At 39.3% G+C, this 18,566-nt stretch overlaps 1 protein-coding gene across 1 annotated transcript in view; it reads right to left on the bottom strand.

The window, feature by feature from the left end:
- Nucleotides 1-583: 583 nt before the first annotated feature.
- Nucleotides 584-18,566, bottom strand: part of LOC121453619 (G kinase-anchoring protein 1-like) — a 51,016-nt gene continuing 33,033 nt past the window's right edge. Inside the window, exons 8-12 of the mRNA XM_041660503.1 lie at nucleotides 16,806-16,907; nucleotides 13,429-13,492; nucleotides 12,041-12,111; nucleotides 11,524-11,601; nucleotides 584-895 (exon numbers count right to left, since the gene is read on the bottom strand). Of these exons, the coding sequence (XP_041516437.1) occupies nucleotides 848-895; nucleotides 11,524-11,601; nucleotides 12,041-12,111; nucleotides 13,429-13,492; nucleotides 16,806-16,907 (363 nt within the window). The 3' untranslated portion in view covers nucleotides 584-847. The remainder of the gene's footprint in view (nucleotides 896-11,523; nucleotides 11,602-12,040; nucleotides 12,112-13,428; nucleotides 13,493-16,805; nucleotides 16,908-18,566) is intronic.

Below are 18,566 nucleotides of genomic sequence, written 5' to 3'. Positions count from 1 at the left end.
GGCCAAGATTAGTGTTCATGTATTCTCTTCTAATACTAACCACTGTTTCTGCCACTCAGCTATTTCAAAGGCAAAGACAGTCTTTTAATGAATCATAATTGTGTACTACTGAATATACTAAAGAAAACAAAGTCCCCGTCTGCTGCTAATTGTCCTAGCAGTTTCACAGCAATGAAGTCATTTGTTGGTCTCCCCTCACCAGGACTCCTCAGTGCTGCTGTGTCTAATTCTCACTCTGCTGGGCCAGGCTGCTATTTCAGCAAATCTTTCTAGTCCAGATTTTATTCCTTCTGTCATGCTTCTCAACAAACATACAGGAAAAGTTCTCTCTATACATCATCTCTTGTAAGCTTTCTTACAAGAAATTTTTCAATTTTTATCAATTTTCAATGAGGAAAATGTGAAACATTTGTGATTATTCTTGGGAATATGTGATCATTATTTTTGCTCACCACCACCTGAGGACATCGGCCGCATCCTTTCTACTCACGTTGCTGTCCTGTGAGGTTTAGCACACAATGGTGTTGGCAACTGAGCAATAACAATCCACACTGCTCAGGAGACTTTAAAGGTCAGGCGGATTAGTGGAAGAGTAAATTAATTTTATTGACTGATGAAAAACTAAAGTCATAGGTTTGGACAAACAACAATAATCAAGTTCTGCTGGTATTCTATATTTTCTTTTAAGTTTAAGCCAAAAGAACATCGAATTGTAGACTATGAGTGAGCTAGTTGCTTTTAGTTCCTTCAACAGAAACTGCACAGGTGGGCAGTTGCACAGCATCAAATACACACATTTCTGCAAAACTCTGACAGTGCTGTGTGATGACCGCAAAGGCTGCCGTAATCACCTACACTGGTCGGACTCAGGGTTCCTTTTCCCTTTTCTGCCACCCTGGAAGGAAAAACAGCACATTATTTAGACACACCAGCTCCGGCCTTCTTTAGTGCATGAGCACACAAAATCAAAAGCAAAGCTAGGTATTCTACCTGGCTGCTCTCACAGTTACTTTTACAAATGCTACATGAAGTAATAGTATTTCTATGCAGACCTATTTAGGTTCATTAAATAAGATCACAAATATCTAATTTTTCAGAGTTCACTTTATCCTAAATACTGTAAAAAGTACAAAGTTTATTCATTTAATATAATCAGAAAATTTGGAAATTCAGTTAATTACATTTTGGTAATTTAGGGCTGGAGAGATGGCTCAGTGATTAAGAGCTTTGCCTGCTCTTCCAAAGGTCCTGAGTTCAATTCCCAACAACCACATGATGGCTCACAACCATCTGTAATGAGATTTGGTGCCCTCTTCTGGCCTGCAGGGATACATGCAGGCAGAACACTGAATGCATAATAAATAAATAAATCTTAAAAAAAAAACCATTTTGGTAATTTAATTTATAATTTATGTATAGTTATATTCTTACTAAATAGTATTAGAATTTAACAATTTTTAAATTTATTTTCTTCATATGGGCGTTTTGCCTGCACATATGTCACTGTACTACTTTAATGCCTGGTGCCCAGGGAGGGCAGAGGAGAGCATCAAATCTCCTGGAGCTAAAGTTACAGAGGGTTGTGAGCTGCCATGTGGGTGCTGGGAACTGAACCTAGATCTTCTGGAAGAACAGTCAGTGCTCTTAACTGCTTAGCCAACTCTTCAGCCCCAGCATTAGAAATTTGATTTTCAGACTGGGACTAAGGGCAAAACACCCATACACGTAAAATAAAAATAAATACTTAAAAGTTTAAGAATATACTAAAAGTATATTTTGCAGCTGTATTAGGAGTACGTCAGGCCAGGCTCATCTGGAAGGGCAGCAGCTTCTCTTCATTTCTTTCACCCCCTGGGCCCTCAGCTTCCCTTTGGAGTCAAATACATCAATCTTCTAAATTAAAAACCAAAAACTCTTTTAAATACATGAATGTTGCTCTTCATTCCTGATCACATACAAGGGCCAAAAAGGTTTACTCATTTAGGGAAAAATATGTACTGATTTTGTGGGAGATGAAATGTGTTATAACACATTTAAAAACATTTAGCTGGACAATGGTGGCACACACCTTTAATCCCAGCACTTAGGAGGCAGAGGCAGGTGGATCTATGTGAGTTTGAGGCCACCCTGGTCTACAAAATGAGTTCCAGGACAGGCTCCAAAGCAACACATAGAAATCCTGTCTCAAAAAAACAAACTCAAAAATAAAAATTAAAGGGGCTGGTGGGATGGCTCAGCAGTTAAGAGCATTGCCTGCTCTTCCAAAGGTCCTGAGTTCAATTCCCGGCAACCACATGGTGGCTCACAACCATCTGTAATGAGGTGTAGTGCCCTCTTCTGGCCTGCAGGCATACACGCAGAAAGGATATTGTGTACTAAATAAATAAATAATATTTAAAAAGAAAAAAAATTAAAAAAAGATTTATTTCCTGTTAGTTGGAAAATAAAAATAAATTTAGGAAACATTCCTTTAAGGTAAATAGCCCTATGATTGTGTATTAAATTAAAATTCTTATCATTGTAGTGATAGTTTGTGTTTTAACAAATACAGCTTGTCTGAAGATCAGAATGCAGAGCTAAGCCACTATGGGCCAGGCAGTGGTGGCTCACACCTTTAATCCCAGTACGTGGGAGTCCCATGTCTTTAATTCCAGCACTAGGGAGGTGGAGATAGGAGTGATATGGCTGGGCTGAGAGTGGAATATAAGGTGGGAGGAGACAGGAGCTCACTGCAGTCTGAGATTTGGTGGAGACAGATGCAGTCTGGAGATGCAGTCTGAGGACAGGATCAGTCCTTTGGTCTGAGCATTGGTAGAGGTAAAAGAAATTTTTGGTGGCTGGCGCTCTGCTTCTCTAATCTTCAGAATTAACCCTATATCTGACTCTGGGTTTTTATTAATGCCAATTAGAGTTTGTACTACATCAGGTGCCCAACATTTGGGGCACAAATTCACAAAAAAAGCTGTTTGCCTGTGGCTTTGCAGCCACTGGCGCAGCTGGAGCTACGAGACCAGAGTCACCATCGTTCCTACTAGGTTTTCCTTTTTTCTCTCCTGGTGGCCTTTCCCTGGACCCCCTTTTTCCAGGCTGCTTCCAAGCTAGGTAGCTGCCTTGACACCTGCTCAGGCTTCTACTGATCTACGCAGCAGCAGTCAGCCTCACTCTTCATCGCCATTGTTGGCAGACTTGGTGAGACAGTTGGGAATTCTTAAAGGGGGGATTAGTTAAAAGTTTTCCCCATGTTAAAAAATGGAACACACAATTATGACAGAAAAAGTTAGGTCTCTGTATGATTGTGTAATACATTATTTAAAAGTAGAACAATTAAATAAAGGGATAATCAACTTAACTGGGACTAACACACTGTTAATTATAATTTTTGATAATCCTTATGGTTTTGATAATTTTTTTGGCTTATCTCTTAAAAAGTTGTTTGGTGTAAATGCTAAGATATAAGCCATAGAAAAACCTAAGACAGATCCTACAGATATTCAGATTCAGACAGAGGAATTTAAAGGAGAACCAATCTCAGCATTGCATTATAAGGTTAGAGAGGAACAGCCTAAGGTTTTCAAACAACCAACCTTAATATATCCAGTAACCTTACAGGAATTGCCAAATGAGAGAGGCTCTATTAGAGCTGAATGCACTTCTATGCCAACCAATGTTAGATTTAAGGAGATTCAAGGAAGTGAGAGTCTCATATGGTATGCATTCACGTTTTGTGAAGGAAATGTTAAACTTGTGGTCATTTTCTAATAGACTTATCCCTCAAGACTGAAGAGACTTTGTTACACAAGTCTTGGAGCCTGTCCAAAATGACAAGACTTGGTGGAAAGAAGAGGCTCTTACAGTGAACAATGGAGTAGAGCTGGAGGTATGGAAATCTCCCAACATCAACTTTTTGGAGAAGGAGATTATGCTAATATGTAAAGGCAATCTCTATATGATGGCCACACTCTGGTTCTATGTCATGCAGCAGCTTTGAATGCTTGGGACAGAATTGAAAAAGTAGGAAAAAAAAATTGAGTCATTTACTAAAGTCATACAGGGCCCCCCCCCAAAAAACTTTCACTGATTTCTTACAAAGGCTGGCATCAGCAGTAAATAGAATGATACCAGATTCAGAAGCTAGACAAATAATAGTTGAATCTATGGCTTTTGAAAATGGCGCTGCACAATACTAAAAGGTAATAAGGCTATTAAAGACTAGGTCAGCACCTTCGGAGGATGGATCTGAGATACAATTAATATTAAAACTCATGACCGAGATGATGCTCGGATGGGAGAGGTGATTTCCAGAGGTTTGAAGAAAAATCAAAATGTTAAGTGTTTTAATTGTGGCAAATAAGGTCACCTTAAAGGGGATTGTAAATAGAGTGTTCCTAGAAACAATGTTTTTTTCTAAGCATAATTCAAACACAAAATCCCTGTGTTCTGGATTATGCAGAAGGTGTGGCAAAGGCAGGCATTGGACTAATGGATGTAGATCAAAGAGGGACATTCAAGGTGACCCTATGCTGTGGGGAGAACTCCTTGAGGGGCCTCTCATAGGCCCCTATGACAAATTCTGTTCAGTTGTTTCCTGCCATCATAGAGGAAACTCCTTCCCAGAGCAATTAAAGAACCTAATGCCTATAGTAAGAAACCATACTACTCTGGAAAATAGAATAGCTATAGAAGAGAGAACAAAACCTTCAGGAAGAACCATAAAGTGAGTATTTTAGCAAACTTCTGTAAATGAACAAAGACCAAAATTAAAAATATGAAAAATGACATCATTGAAGGTATGGTAGACACAGGTACAGTTGTAACAAGAACTGCACCAGAATATTGGCATCCAAATTGGCCTCTTCAGGAGGTAAATTTTCAGTTTCTAGGGATTAGATATCTTAGGTAAAATAGAATGTGAGATGGGTTGAATGTATAAGGCCAGAAGGACAGAGAGGAATATTAAAGCCATAAGAAGATGTGATTTGTTACAGCAATGGAATACACAAATTAACATTCCCCCAATCTTAGAAACAAACCATAAATTAATGTATGTTTCTGGGAGAAATATTACAAGGTATTATTAAGAATAGTCACTAACCATTCAGGTTGTACAAGAAGAGGGAACAACAACTTCTGATCTTTCAAAGGCACCAACAGCCCTACCTATAAAATGATTGACAGACAAACCTGTATGGGTTGCACAACAGCCTTTAACAATTGAGAAACCGCATGTCTTAAAACAGCTGGTAGAGGAGCAGTTAAATGCTCAGCATACTGACGAATTAACCAGCTCTTGAAAATTCTCCTGTGTTTGCTATTAAAAATAAATCCAGAAGATGGAGAATAGCGACAGATCTAAGAGCTGTTAATAAGGTGATTCAACCAGTGGGTCCTCTATAGTCTGGTATTCCTTTGCCTAAAGGATGGCCTCTTACAGCTATTGATTTAAAAGATTGTTTCTTCATGATACCTTTACAAGAAAAAGAGAAAAAATTGCCTTCATAGTGCCTACTTATAATTCTCAGCCTGCTGAGAGATATCAATGGAACATTCTCTCACAGGGAATGTTAAAAAGCCCCACCTTGTGTCAATATTTTATAAGTCAGTCATTGGAAATGAAACAAACAATTTCCTCAATCTATAGTTTACCATTACATGGATGGCATTTTACCATCTGATTCAAATGTAGATTACTTTAGAATGTTTGAAGAAATAAAGAAAATTTTGCCTTGTTGGGGATTAAACATTGCTCCTGAAAAAAAAGAAGAGTCTATTAATTATTTAGGTTAAATAAGTTTACAAGAAAATTAGACCCCAAAAGGTGCAAATTAGGAGAGATCAATGGCAGACTCTTAATGACTTTCAAATACTGCTAGGAGACATTTCATATCTATGGCCCACTATTGGGATAGGTCCTGATGAACTGAGTAATTTGATCAAAACCTCAGAGGGTGACATGAACTTAAATAGTACCTGGGAATTATCAGCTAAGTTGAGAGAGAAATGGCTTTGATGGAAGAGAAACTACAGAAGGCACATGGGAATCATATGTATCCAAAGCTTAACTGCATTCTGGTCATAGGACCCTCCAAGCATCCCCCTACAGGAATTTTAATACAGAGGGAAGATATCATCTTAGAATGAATCTTTTTACCACATAAATCAAGTAAAATATTAAAAACTTATATGGAAAAGTTCTCTGAGTAAATTATAAAAGGAAAATTGAGACTTCATCAATTAGCAGAAATTATAGTACATTTTAATGAAGATGAAATTGATAAATTATGGGCAGAAAGTGAACCCTGGCAAAAGAGCTTGCAGTAATTTTTTGGAGAGATTAACAACACTATCTCAAAGCAGGAGAATTCGACTTATAAAGTGAACTAGTTGGATCCTTCTACGCATTGTACAGGACACACCAATAACTGGAGCCCTTATTTTCTATACTGATGCAAATAAATCATGAAAAGCAGGTTAAAAATCAGAAAATTCAAATAAAGTGGAACAAAGCCCTTATGATTCTATATAAAAGTAAGAATTATATGATATTCTCATGGTATTAATGGATTTTAAGGAACCTCTTAAGTTACTGATTTGCAATATGCAGAAAGAGTTGTTTTGCATATTGAAATTACTGAATTTATACCAGAGGATACAGAACTGACTTCATTATTTATTCAGGTACAAGAAATAATTAGGAATAGGAATCATATATAACTTGCCAAAAGAGAACCTCCCAAAATTAGGGTTGGGGAAGGGTTTTGTTTCTTCTTTTCAGGAGAATAAAGGTATCCAGCTAAGGAATCCAAAGACCACTGGACAAATGAGACATCCAAAGAAAAAGGACAAAACATCCAGAAAAAAATGATGTCCCAAGAAAAAGAGTAAATTGGCTTATTGATACATCACATTTCCGACAGGATAAAATTTCATAAATCTTCCCAAATGTTTGTTTCTGCTGTTCTCTACAGACATGTAATGCAAACGGTCTTTTGTAGTCCCAGTCCAGTTACAGATTAAAGCTGACTTTGGAGTTGGAGGGTGGCTCTCTCCTTCTATAAACCAAGCAAGCTTATTAAAGTAAAACCCCAAATCTCTGTCTCATGTCAGAAGAGCCACCTGATATAGGACAGAAGAAAAAACAAAATTTAGGGACTATTATATTGCCACTAATCTCACAATCTTTTGGTTTTATTTTGACTCTTAAACAGCTTTTTTAAGGTATAAATATTATCTAAAATTTTATAAGATTAATATATATATTTTGAGGTTTTAGTAAACTAATAATGGTCATATGGAGTACTAATTCTAGAAAAAGCATTCATCTACTTTTTGTACATTATTTTGACTATGAGTCTCTATCCGTTTTCTGCAGTGAACCATGAGCACACCTAACAGAGGCTTTTGAAGTCTCAAAAAGAGAAGGGGCCCCACAATGACGATTCACCTGGACTATGGTAACACCCACTAAGCTGAAAAACACTACCTAAATATCGGCTTTGGACTACAAACTGCTCAGAACAATTTCAAAGTGGCTAGCTGAGATGATCCAGCCTCATGGATCATCTAGCCAGGACTGGAGACAAGCCCTGCACTTTCCCCCTGCGCAGAGCCTGGATACAAATGACAGCTCTACCTCTTCTAGGACCTGACAATTTAACCCAAATTTTTCTTCTCAGGATACCATCGACCCAGACAGCAGGAAGTAAATTTAAGAACATGATGCCCACATTCCCCAGAGGAAGGCGTGGGTGGTTTTTGGTCTTTCATTGGCTTATAGGTATCTGTTATTGTTCAGGGGGATTGGTTACAAGCTGTTATTGGTAATGGTCAGGAAAAAAGCTAAACAAAGGAGACGAGATTCAGGGTTCTTGTTTTGAAAAGAAAAACAGGGATAAAAAGATGATAGGATAAAAGGGAAGATTATTGAATCTATTCTAAAAAGAAAAAAGGGAGGGTATAGATAACATAAAAAAGGTAGATTATTGAATTTACTTCTAAAAAAGCAACTACTAGCTTTAAATATTTTACATTTGATTGGATTTTTGTTTATTATATAAAAATTGTATATTGATACAAATTTTAGATTTTGTTAGAACACTATATTCATTTCTACTCTTGTTCAAAGCATTGTACCTCTACAGCTCATTTAACAATGTAATGAAAATTTTTAGCTCTTGAAAATTATTATTACCAACTATTTAGCATAATAAGAAAATGCAGGTTAGTAATTAGTCATCTATTACAATCGGACTTGTAGTCATATTAGGTCAAACAGAGATATATTTTAAATATGTCACCTTCAAACACTTCAGAGATCTACAGAATATGGCATTTAAGATGTTTTAAGAACATAGGTTCTTTTTTTATGACAATGAGACATGTCCACTCCTGGCAGCACCTAGATTGGTGCATCTTCAGGGAAGTTGATGGGCATTGAAGAAACTCCACATGGAGTTTACTTTCTTTGTGGCAATAGTAGGCCATTGGGGAAGAAAGTGCTCTTCCATCAACTGCTGACGGTATGCTGGTGCTGAATGGACAAGCAGGACACAGAAGAGAGTGACTGCCAAACCTTGTCAAGACAAGGCAGGACGGTCCTTCAAAAACTGCGTCATAAAAAAGTCCATCAGATATGCTAGGCCTGTAAGCGGAATATGTGTGCCCCGACCTTGTGTGACTGTCAAGGCAGCCAGCTCTTTTTGTCATTGCTCACATTTTTTGGAAGTCACTTGTTTGCACTTCCTGCTTACTCAGTTAATATTATTTCCTTTTTCGGTCTCTGAGGGAGTTGAAGACTAGACAGTTAAAGTTTTCCTCGTTTACTAGATGCAGAAAAGAAACTCACTAAAGAGGTGTAAAGTGTAAGACTGAGAGATATCAAGATAGTTTTGAATGGTAATGCAAGTTAGGCTAGAAAGCTAATTAGGTATAAGACTTTGGGTTCACCAAGTTAGGGCAGAAAATGGAGTACTTTCCCTGAATTTGTCAATTGCAAATGGACTAGACATTGTTGATGTATTCATAGACTATATATATTGTATATAGTTATTGTACTTATTGTATATAGTTTTTCTTCTATTATAGCCTTCTTTTATTTTTGACAAAAAAGGAGAAATGTAGTGATATTCTGTTTGTGCTTTAACAAATACAGCTTGCCTGAAGATCAGAGTGCAGCGCTGAGCCACTAGAGGCCAGGTGGTGGTGGCTCACACCTGTAATCCCAGGACTCAGAGGGCAGAGACAGAGGGAGCTCTGTGAGTACACGAGATTGAATCTGTTTAAAAGAGAAACAGAGCTCACACAAAGGTAATCCCAGCACTCGGGATGTGGAGACAGGAAATGTGGTTGGGTGGAAAGAGGAATATAACGTGGGAGGAGACAAAAACTCACTGCAATCACAGATTTGATGGAGACAGATGGAATCTGAGGACAGGATCAGCCCTTTAATCTGAGCACTGGTAGAGGTAAAAGAACTCTCTAGTGGCTGGCCGCTCTGCTTCTCTGATCTTCAGCATTAACCCGTATTCTGGGTTTTTATTTTAACACCAATTAGAGTTTATGCTACATATCATGTCTCTCAATAACACAGCTGGGATAAGCACCATTGGGTATGTGATACTGCCAGTGTGAAAACTTCAATGAGATCAAACAATAAATAAGTAAATAAATAAATAAATAAGCAAGCAAGCTAGGCAGTGGTGGTACACACCTTTAATTTTAGCACTCAGAGGGCAAACACAAGTGGATCTCTGTGGGTTCAAGGCCAGCCTGGTCTACAGAGTGAGTTCCAGGACAGCCAAGGCTACACAGAAAAACCCTGTCTCAAAAACCCAAAACACAAAACCTCACATAATAAGACATGCAAGGACTGCTTTCAACATCTCATTATGATCAGGCTGTCTTTGAAGTCATAGAGAAATACCTCCCTCTGCCTCCCAAGTGCTGAGATTAAAGGTGTGTGTCACCATACCATGCCAGGCTAAATTAGGTAATTTTTATATTCTCTATGCCACCAGTGACTTTCAAACCTTTTTTATTTTTTTTTTACCATGTTTTCACATTGATGATTTATATGTATATGTGTAAGTACATTGTAGTTGTTCATTTTTTACTCTTTTCTGTTTTGGGGGCCCACCACCCAGCTCCCAAATAAATGACACACAAAAGTTTATTCTCACTTATGAATGCCTGGCCTTATCATCTTGGCTTGTTTCTTGCCAGCTTTTCTTAATTATCCCATCTATCTTTTGCCTCAGGGTTCTTATCTTTCCTTATTCCTGTGTACCTTTCCTTTCCTTCTTACTCTGTGTCTGGCTGTGTAGCTGTGTAACTATGTGGCTGGGCCCTGAAATCCTCCTCCCTCCTCTCTCATTCCCAGATCCTCATATCTTTCTCCCAGATTTCTCCTCATATCTATCCTCTCTGCCTGCCGGCCTCGCCTGTTTCTCTCTCCTGCCTTGCTACTGGCTGCTCAGCTCTTTATTTACATGTGTTTTAGAAAGGCACAGTAACACAGCTTCACAGAGTTAAACAAACACAGCATAAACAAAAGACAGCTTAAACTAATATTCCCCAACATTGTGTAAGAACACACCTGACACAGTATTAAAGGAAAGTACTGATGATTACTCTCTACTGTTTCACACAGGAAAAAAGAGCTGAATTATCTTCTTAAGCTGAGAATCTAAAATGTCATCAAAATAATAATGAATGCATATAACATCAATGGATATAAAATCCCTGGGTGAAAGGTCACACAATGTCAAAGAATCCATCTGTACACTTTTCAGTTAAAAGAGCAGAATCTACATCCAAGTCATCAAATGTGTGATGTTGTGATGTCTGCACAGCTCTAATGTGCCTTCCTGTCACCTAGTTAGCAGTGCATATTGTCTGCGCAGCTCTAATGCATCTACTGAATCACTTGAGTTATTGTCATACACACAATACCTAGAATCACACATATATATATATATATATATATATATATATATGTATATATATATATATATTGGTTTTTCGAGACAGGGTTTCTCTGTGGCTTTGGAGCCTGTCCTGGAACTAGCTCTTGTAGACCAGGCTGGTCTTGAACTCACAGAGATCCGCCTGCCTCTGCCTCCCGAGTGCTGGGATTAAAGGCGTGCGCCACCACGGCCCGGCTACTTTTATATTTTTGAAAATGTTCATTATCTGGCCATAATGGAAGCATTAACACAGGGCTGGAGAGATGGCTTAGTGGCCAAGAGTGCTTGCTTCCCTTCTGAGGACTGGGTTCAGTTCCAGCCCAGGTCAGGAAGCTCACAGTGTTTCTAACTCTAGCTTCAGAGAATCCAGCATACTCCCCGGCCTCCACAGCCCCACCCACTGCAAACTCATACATATAAACACAGATAAATATTTTTTATACAAAGTCATTAAATATCTGGTGAATAAATTCTTGCTTAAGAATAATACAGCACATTTATTCTTACATTGTATCTACTCCAAATGTAACTATAAAGAAAACTTTCAAACTATAAAACATACCTGGTATTTGGCTAATTCTGCCTGTAATACTTTCACTTTAGATCTTTCTTGTTCCAATGCAGTGTGAAGTGAGGTCACCTACAACCAAATAATGAGTGAGAAAACTCTTTTTGCCTTTTTTGGAAAGTACCTTAATTCTGAACATATTCGTGTGATAAAATCTGACAGTTGTCAGTATCAGAGATGCCCTCCCTTCCCATGGTTCCCAGAGACACTGCAGTGAGCACAGACAGGAGGGCCTGCTTGCCATGAAGAGAAACCCACTCCAGGAACAGGGTAAGCGCTGCCTGCTCCTGGTGTTCTGTCCACTAACTCACAACCTTCACCTTCCAAACTCTCCAGGACACCCCTACCATCTTTAATACAATAAGCAGGAACTTTCTTTGCTAGTACACAATAATAATGAATACTTTCCATTGCTTTCTCACCTGCTAAAGAGGCAGTATTTCTATTTTGTGGGGTCAATAAGACCTCAGAATAGTATAAAATGCATTCAACATCTCCCAAAGCCGCTCACCTGGACCGTCAGCTCATTCTTGATACTTTGGGATTCATCGACTTGCAGGAGTATTTCTGCCTTATCTTTCACTGGGGGAAAGGAAAACAGCATCGTCACCATCCCAGCCACTCAGTGAGGAGAGACGAACTTCAGGACAGAGCAGTCAGAACACCAGTTTCTCCTCTTTGCTCTATGGATGTTCTTCTAGAGCCTGATTGGTCTTATTTCTCACTAGTAATTCTGGTCATTATTACAGCAACAGTGTTTTCTTTTTAAGTAATTTATATTTTTCTCAAATATCATCTGCATAGATATGATTAATTTTTCAATTTATAATAACTAGGACAGGTATATAAGAAAACTGAAAAATTATAAGGAAAAGTGAAATATCTTGAGCATTTATCTATTTATTAGGTCATGTTTTTGTTTGTGTGTGTGTATGTGTGTGCACTTGCCACGTCCACGTGTCAGGATAACTTGTCACAGTCCTTTCATCATAGCATACAAGTTTCAGGGATCCAACTCAGGTTTATGACGTTTGGCAGCTCGGCTTTACCTGTTCAGCCATCCTTCTATTTTGTAGCCCAGACTGGCCCTTGGACTTCAGCTGCTCTTGCCTCAGGCTCCAAGGTGCTGAGCTTACAGACACAAACCATTATACTTGGCTTCTTGGCTAATCTTAAAACAAGATTTTATTTTATTTCTTTTTTTGAGGGGAGGAGTCTCATCACTGTGCAGCCTTGGCTGGCCTACAAGTCAGAGATCTGCCCACCCCTGCCTCCAGAGTGCTGGATTAAAGGTGTGCTCCACCATGCCCAGCTTGGTGCAATAATGTGTAAGAACTAGAAACTAAGCACTCTTACCTGAATAGTGGCCAGGTGCTTTAAGAGGCCTTACAGTGGAAATAATAAAATAAACTATCCAATTTGTATCCCTCTGGGGAATTTTGTGTGTGTGTGTGTGTGTGTGTGTGTGTGCTGATAAAACATGGAACTTGGTTATTTGTTTTCAGATATTAAGATTACCTTTAAATCTAAACACTGCACAAAGGCTGAGTGCAGTGCACGCGCCTCTAACCCAGGCTGAGTGCAGTGCATGAGAGGCAGAGGACTATGCAGTCTGGTCTACATAGCTTCAGATCAGCTAGAGCTGCACAGAAAGACCCCATCTCAAAGAAGCAAACAAAACAAGGGAGCACCAGCTGCTCTTATGGAGAACCCCGGTTCAACTTCCAGCACCCACATGGAGGTTCACAACTGTTGTGACTGCAATTCTAGGGAAACCATCCTCCGCTTCTTGTGTCTTTGGGCACCAGACATGTTTACAATGCATACAATACATATATACATACATGCAGGCAAAACAACTAAACAAAAAAAACCCCTAAAAACATGTGACTCACTTACTTTCTCCTTCCTGAAGCATTTTTAATAATTGTCCATTTCTTGCTTTTACTTCTTTATACTTTGCCTAATAATCAAAGAAAAGAGATTTTAACTTTTTAAAAAATGGTAGATTATGGTCTACTTTTAATTTATGGGCTGTATATTTAAAAACATAAATCATTTAGGAAATAAACCGAATGGAGGAAGATGTAATCAGAACTACTTAATTAAACCTCAGAAAACTTAAAAAGGCCAATTCGATGGTTTAGAGGGTAAAGCATGATGATGTGAGTCTGATCCCTGAAACCCATAGAAGGGTAGACAGACAAAAGTGACTCCAGAGAGCTGAAATCTTCGTGTGTTGTGGATTTGTGCACATGCAAACACACACACACACGTGCATGCACACACACAGACACAAATAATAAAATTAAACTTAAAAAAATTCAAAGTAGGTGGGAGTAAAGGTGAAGTCAGGAAAATATTAAAATTTTTGAAGGTTTTTTCTTTCTTCCTAAATAAAAATTTTGAATAAATCCAACTAATTTCAATAAAAATCAAAAGAAACTAGCTCCATCTTTTTTACTAGACTGCCCTGCAGTTCTACACCGCCACTGTCAGGCATAGAGCTAGTGGCACTACTTGACTTTTTAGCTCCTTTTCCAATGGCTGACTCTTCTCCTCCTAATGAACAATACACCATAATTCATGAATAAGAGGAGCTGGGTTCCCACATGGACCACTTGAATTTTTGATAATTATCTCCCCAAACAGTCTTCATTGGCCCCTTCCCTTCCCCTCCCCTCCCCTCCCTCCCTCCCTTCTGCCACGTGATGTAGGTGGGTCTTCTTTCTATGTGTTGCTTTCATTGGTTAATTAATAAAGAAACTGCTTGGCCTTATAGGTCAGAACATAGGTGGGTGGAGTAGACAGAACAGAATGCTGGGAAGAAAGCAATGAGGAAGACGCCATAGCTCTCCTCTCCGAGATGGACACATGTTAGAATCTTCCCGGTACACAGATTACTAAATATGGGTTAAAGCAAGATGTGAGAATTAGCCAATAAGGGGCTAAAACTAATGGGCCAGGCAGTGTTTAAAAGAATACAGTTTCCGTGTAATTATTTTGGGTAAAGCTAGCCAGGCGGCCGGGAGCTGGGCAGCAGGAATGTAGCCCGCTGCTCCTTCTACAGCCAGGCTGGCCTCAAACTCACAAAGATCCACCTGCCTCTGCCTCCCAAGTGCTGGGATTAAAGGCATGCACCACCACAGCCTGGCTGGAACATTTCTTTTAGTATTTTGAAATACTTTCAAACACTAATAACCAATTATTGAAAACAATATAAAATGTTATAAAAAATAAATGCCTAAAAATATCAGTGTAAAAAACCTCTCCCTTTTTTTTTTCTCTCAACACGGAACAAGTATGTGGAAGATTTACCAGTTTTATTTTTTATTTCTATAGTGCAGGAGTCCAACCTAGGGCCTCACCAAATACACAAAGCAAGGAGCTACCACTGAATGATGCCAGAACCCAGTGGATTTAAATATATTTTATTTTTATTTATTATTTGAGGAGGGCGGGTTTAGACAAGGTTTCTCTGTGCAACAGCCCTGGCTGTCCTGTATACTCGGCTGGCTTCAAAGTCACAGAGATCCACTTGGCTCTGCCTCCCTAGTGTTGGGATTTAAAGCATGGGCCACTACCGCCTGGCTTTAAATATGTTTTAAATTCTATAAAAAGTGATTTTTTACTAAATAGTACTCTATCCAATTAAATTGCTGATAATAATTATTTACTGAGTAATACTGTAGTCCACACAGGGAACTGAAGCGTCTGCTATAGTAAATACAAAGAGAGTAAAAATGCTTAAGAAATTGAGATGAATCGGGCAATGGTGGCGCATGCCTTTAATCCCAGCACTTCGGAGGCAGATCTCTGTGAGTTTGAGGTCTGCCTATTCTATGGAACTAGCTCTAGGACAGCTGTTCCAGAGAAATTTTTTCTCGAAAAAACAAACAAAAAACAAAAAAAGTAAAAATTTGAGATGAATGAGTTACTCTGCTCTTCAGTCTTTTAAACTGACTATCCACTTAAATTCTGAATAATGGTATAAATTTTGTTATAAAATATATATTGTAAAATATGTTGTATGTTATATGCAGGCGGCTTTGTAAACTATTTTAAGTTCTGGCACACACCAGCGCCAGAACCCTGGCTCCCCACAGGCTCTCGGTAAGTAATCCGTGGACTAACATTGATCAGAAGACAAATGATTCTTGAGGAACTGGAGCATCTTTGTTGAAGTCTAAAGGGCAGTAGCAAGAGAGTGCCTCATAAGTTTGTGATTAAAACAATTGTAAGGGCAGGAGTCCTTGCTGCTCTTGCAGAGGACCCTCTTAACTCCAGCTCCAGGGCATCTGAAATCTTCTGCGTTCCACTGGTACTTCAACACATATGTGCATGTATACAAGCACACACATATACAAATAAAAATTTAAAATTAATCTTTAAGAGAAAACAATTCATACATAGCATTAGCAAGGGTGTGGAGAAGTTGGAATCCCTGTGCACTTCTGGTCAAAAGGACAACAAACAGTTGCTCTGAGAACGCTTGGAAGTCACATAAAAGCTAAGACAGAATTATCCTATAACCAGCAATTCTACTTGTAGATTTTCAAAATACTCAAAGAACTCAAAGCAGGATCCTGGACACTTACTTGTGCACCCACACACAAAACGTAGCACGTATACTTCAGAGGATGTAATAAGGCAGGACAAGGAATGGAGTTCTGATAAACGCTACAACACAGAGAAAGCTCAGAAAACTTCTATGTTAAAAGAAATAAGCCAGATAGAAATGGACAAAAACTGTGTGATCCTACCAGAACGAGGGATCAGGAACAGGTAATTCCTAGAGATAAATTGTTGTTAGGGGGTGAAGGGTGGGAATAGTGAGCGATTTAATGGAGAGTTTCTGGAAGGGAACAGCAGGAATGGTCACCCAACAGTGAAAAGGTTCTTAGTGCTACTGAGCCTTTAATTCTAGCACTTCAGAGGCAGAGGCAGGCTGACCTCTGAATTTGAGGCCAGCCCGGTCTACAAAGTGAGGACAGTAAAGGTTACACAGAGAAACCCTGTCTCAAAAAACAAAGAACAAGTAGCTAAATAAACTTAATGCTACTGAACCTCGTGCTTAAAATAGTTTACAAAGCCACCTGCATATAACATACAACATATTTTACAATATATATTTTATAACAAAATTTATACCATTATTCAGAATTTAAGTGGATAGTCAGTTTAAAAGACTGAATAGCAGAGTAACTGAATAATAAATACATACAGAACCCACAGAATGCAAATACAGAATTCTTTCCAGAAGTGAGTGGACACACCTCCCACTGGGTGATTACAGCTTTGAGTTTCTGAATTTCAGCGTCTTTCCTCTCAAGTTCTAATTTCAGTCTCTCAATTCTTCCATCTTTCAGACCCACTTCCTGAAAAAAAAGAAAAATACTGCTTTTGACCGATATTGTCCAACCTATCATTGTTTACAACAGTCCTTTGTGAAAAGATTAAGAGGAAAAATAGACTTTATTTCTTTTTCTTTCTTTTTTTTTTTTTTGGGGTTTTTCGAGACAGGGTTTCTCTGTGGCTTTGGAGCCTGTCCTGGAACTAGCTCTGTAGACCAGGCTGGTCTCGAACTCACAGGGATCCGCCTGCCTCTGCCTCCCGAGTGCTGGGATTAAAGGCATGCGCCACCACCGCCCGGCTAGACTTTATTTCTTAGGCAATTTTTAATTACTACATTTTTACCTTTGCTCAAGTACATGATCCTAGTTTCATACAGTAATAGCAGGTGAGATTTCTATGATGAGCTCTAAGTATACGTACAACAATATCCAGCCCTAGAATCGACAATTCCGTCCTAGAATAAACACATGCAGAGGCACCCTGACAGGTTCTACACAGCCCTGGCTGTCTTGGAACTCTGCAGATCAGGCTGGCATTGAGCTTGAGAGACTCGCCTGCCTCTGCCTCCTGAGCACTGGGATTAAGGTGTGTGCCATCAGGCCGGGTTCTGCTCTGAGGAATTTAACTGGTTGTATTTTCCTAAAGAGAGATGTACACAGGTGCTCATAAGTAGTTTCTAGGTGCCAGGGAAAAAGACTGAAACCCTTTTTTGTTCCTATGAAACATGTCTAGCATAGCATGGGAACTTCACATAAAGTGCACGATACACGGAAGCCAAGGCAGAAGCTGCTGTGCAGTGTCCTGTGGGAGAGGGCACAGATGACTTGGTGTTGGGTGTGACACGATGAGGCTAATACCAGAGGACTACTTGAGCTCACGAGTTAAACCCAAGCAAGACAAAGGTCACTCTTCGTTTTTCTGAAAACATTTGAAATAGTTGTTTGGCTTTGTACCCATCTCACCGAAGGGTCCTGAGTTTCTGTGATTTCCCACCTGTTAGTGTGGCTATCTTCCTAACTGGGGCGGGTGTGGATTTTTTTTCCCTCAGCCTTCTCTCCTCCCTGACAGGCTAAGTGGGAGGCTGGTCCCTCGGCTCTCTGTGCTGCCTGTGTCTAGTGCCTTCCAGGCTCCTTTGATTTCTTTTGTGGGTTTCCAAGGCTGTTTCGCTCTCTCTTTGGAACAGAATCTATTTTTTCCTTATTCTGCTTTTCTTTTCTCTTTCTTTCTTTTTTTTTTTTTTTTTTTTTTTTGATTTTTCGAGACAGGGTTTCTCCATAGCTTTTGGTTCCTGTCCTGGAACTAGCTCTTGTAGACCAGACTGGCCTTGAACTCACAGAGATCCGCCTGCCTCTGCCTCCCGAGTGCTGGGATTAAAGGCGTGCGCCACCACCGCCCGGCTTTCTTTTCTTTTTTTTTTTAAAGTTTTTTTCGAGACAGGGTTTCTCTGTAGCTTTGGAGCCTGTCCTGGCACTAGCTCTTGTAGACCAGGCTAGCCTCGAACTCACAGAGATCCGCCTGCCTCTGCCTCCCGAGTGCTGGGATTAAAGGCGTGCGCGATCACCGCCCGGCTTACTCTGCTTTTCTTAAAAACTTCAGTGGCTTGCACGGAGGTATTCTCAATCTGGTATCATGTGTGCAAATCTGGTATTATTTATTATGTGTGTGTGTTCATACATGCCTAT

This window comes from Microtus oregoni, unplaced genomic scaffold (genome assembly GCF_018167655.1).
Source record: "Microtus oregoni isolate MIOR12 unplaced genomic scaffold, Mior012 000011F_ref0000422, whole genome shotgun sequence".
NCBI classification, from domain to species: Eukaryota; Metazoa; Chordata; class Mammalia; order Rodentia; family Cricetidae; genus Microtus; species Microtus oregoni.
The sequence above is the reverse complement of the archived record's forward strand: the minus strand, read 5'-3'. Positions and strand labels throughout refer to the sequence as shown.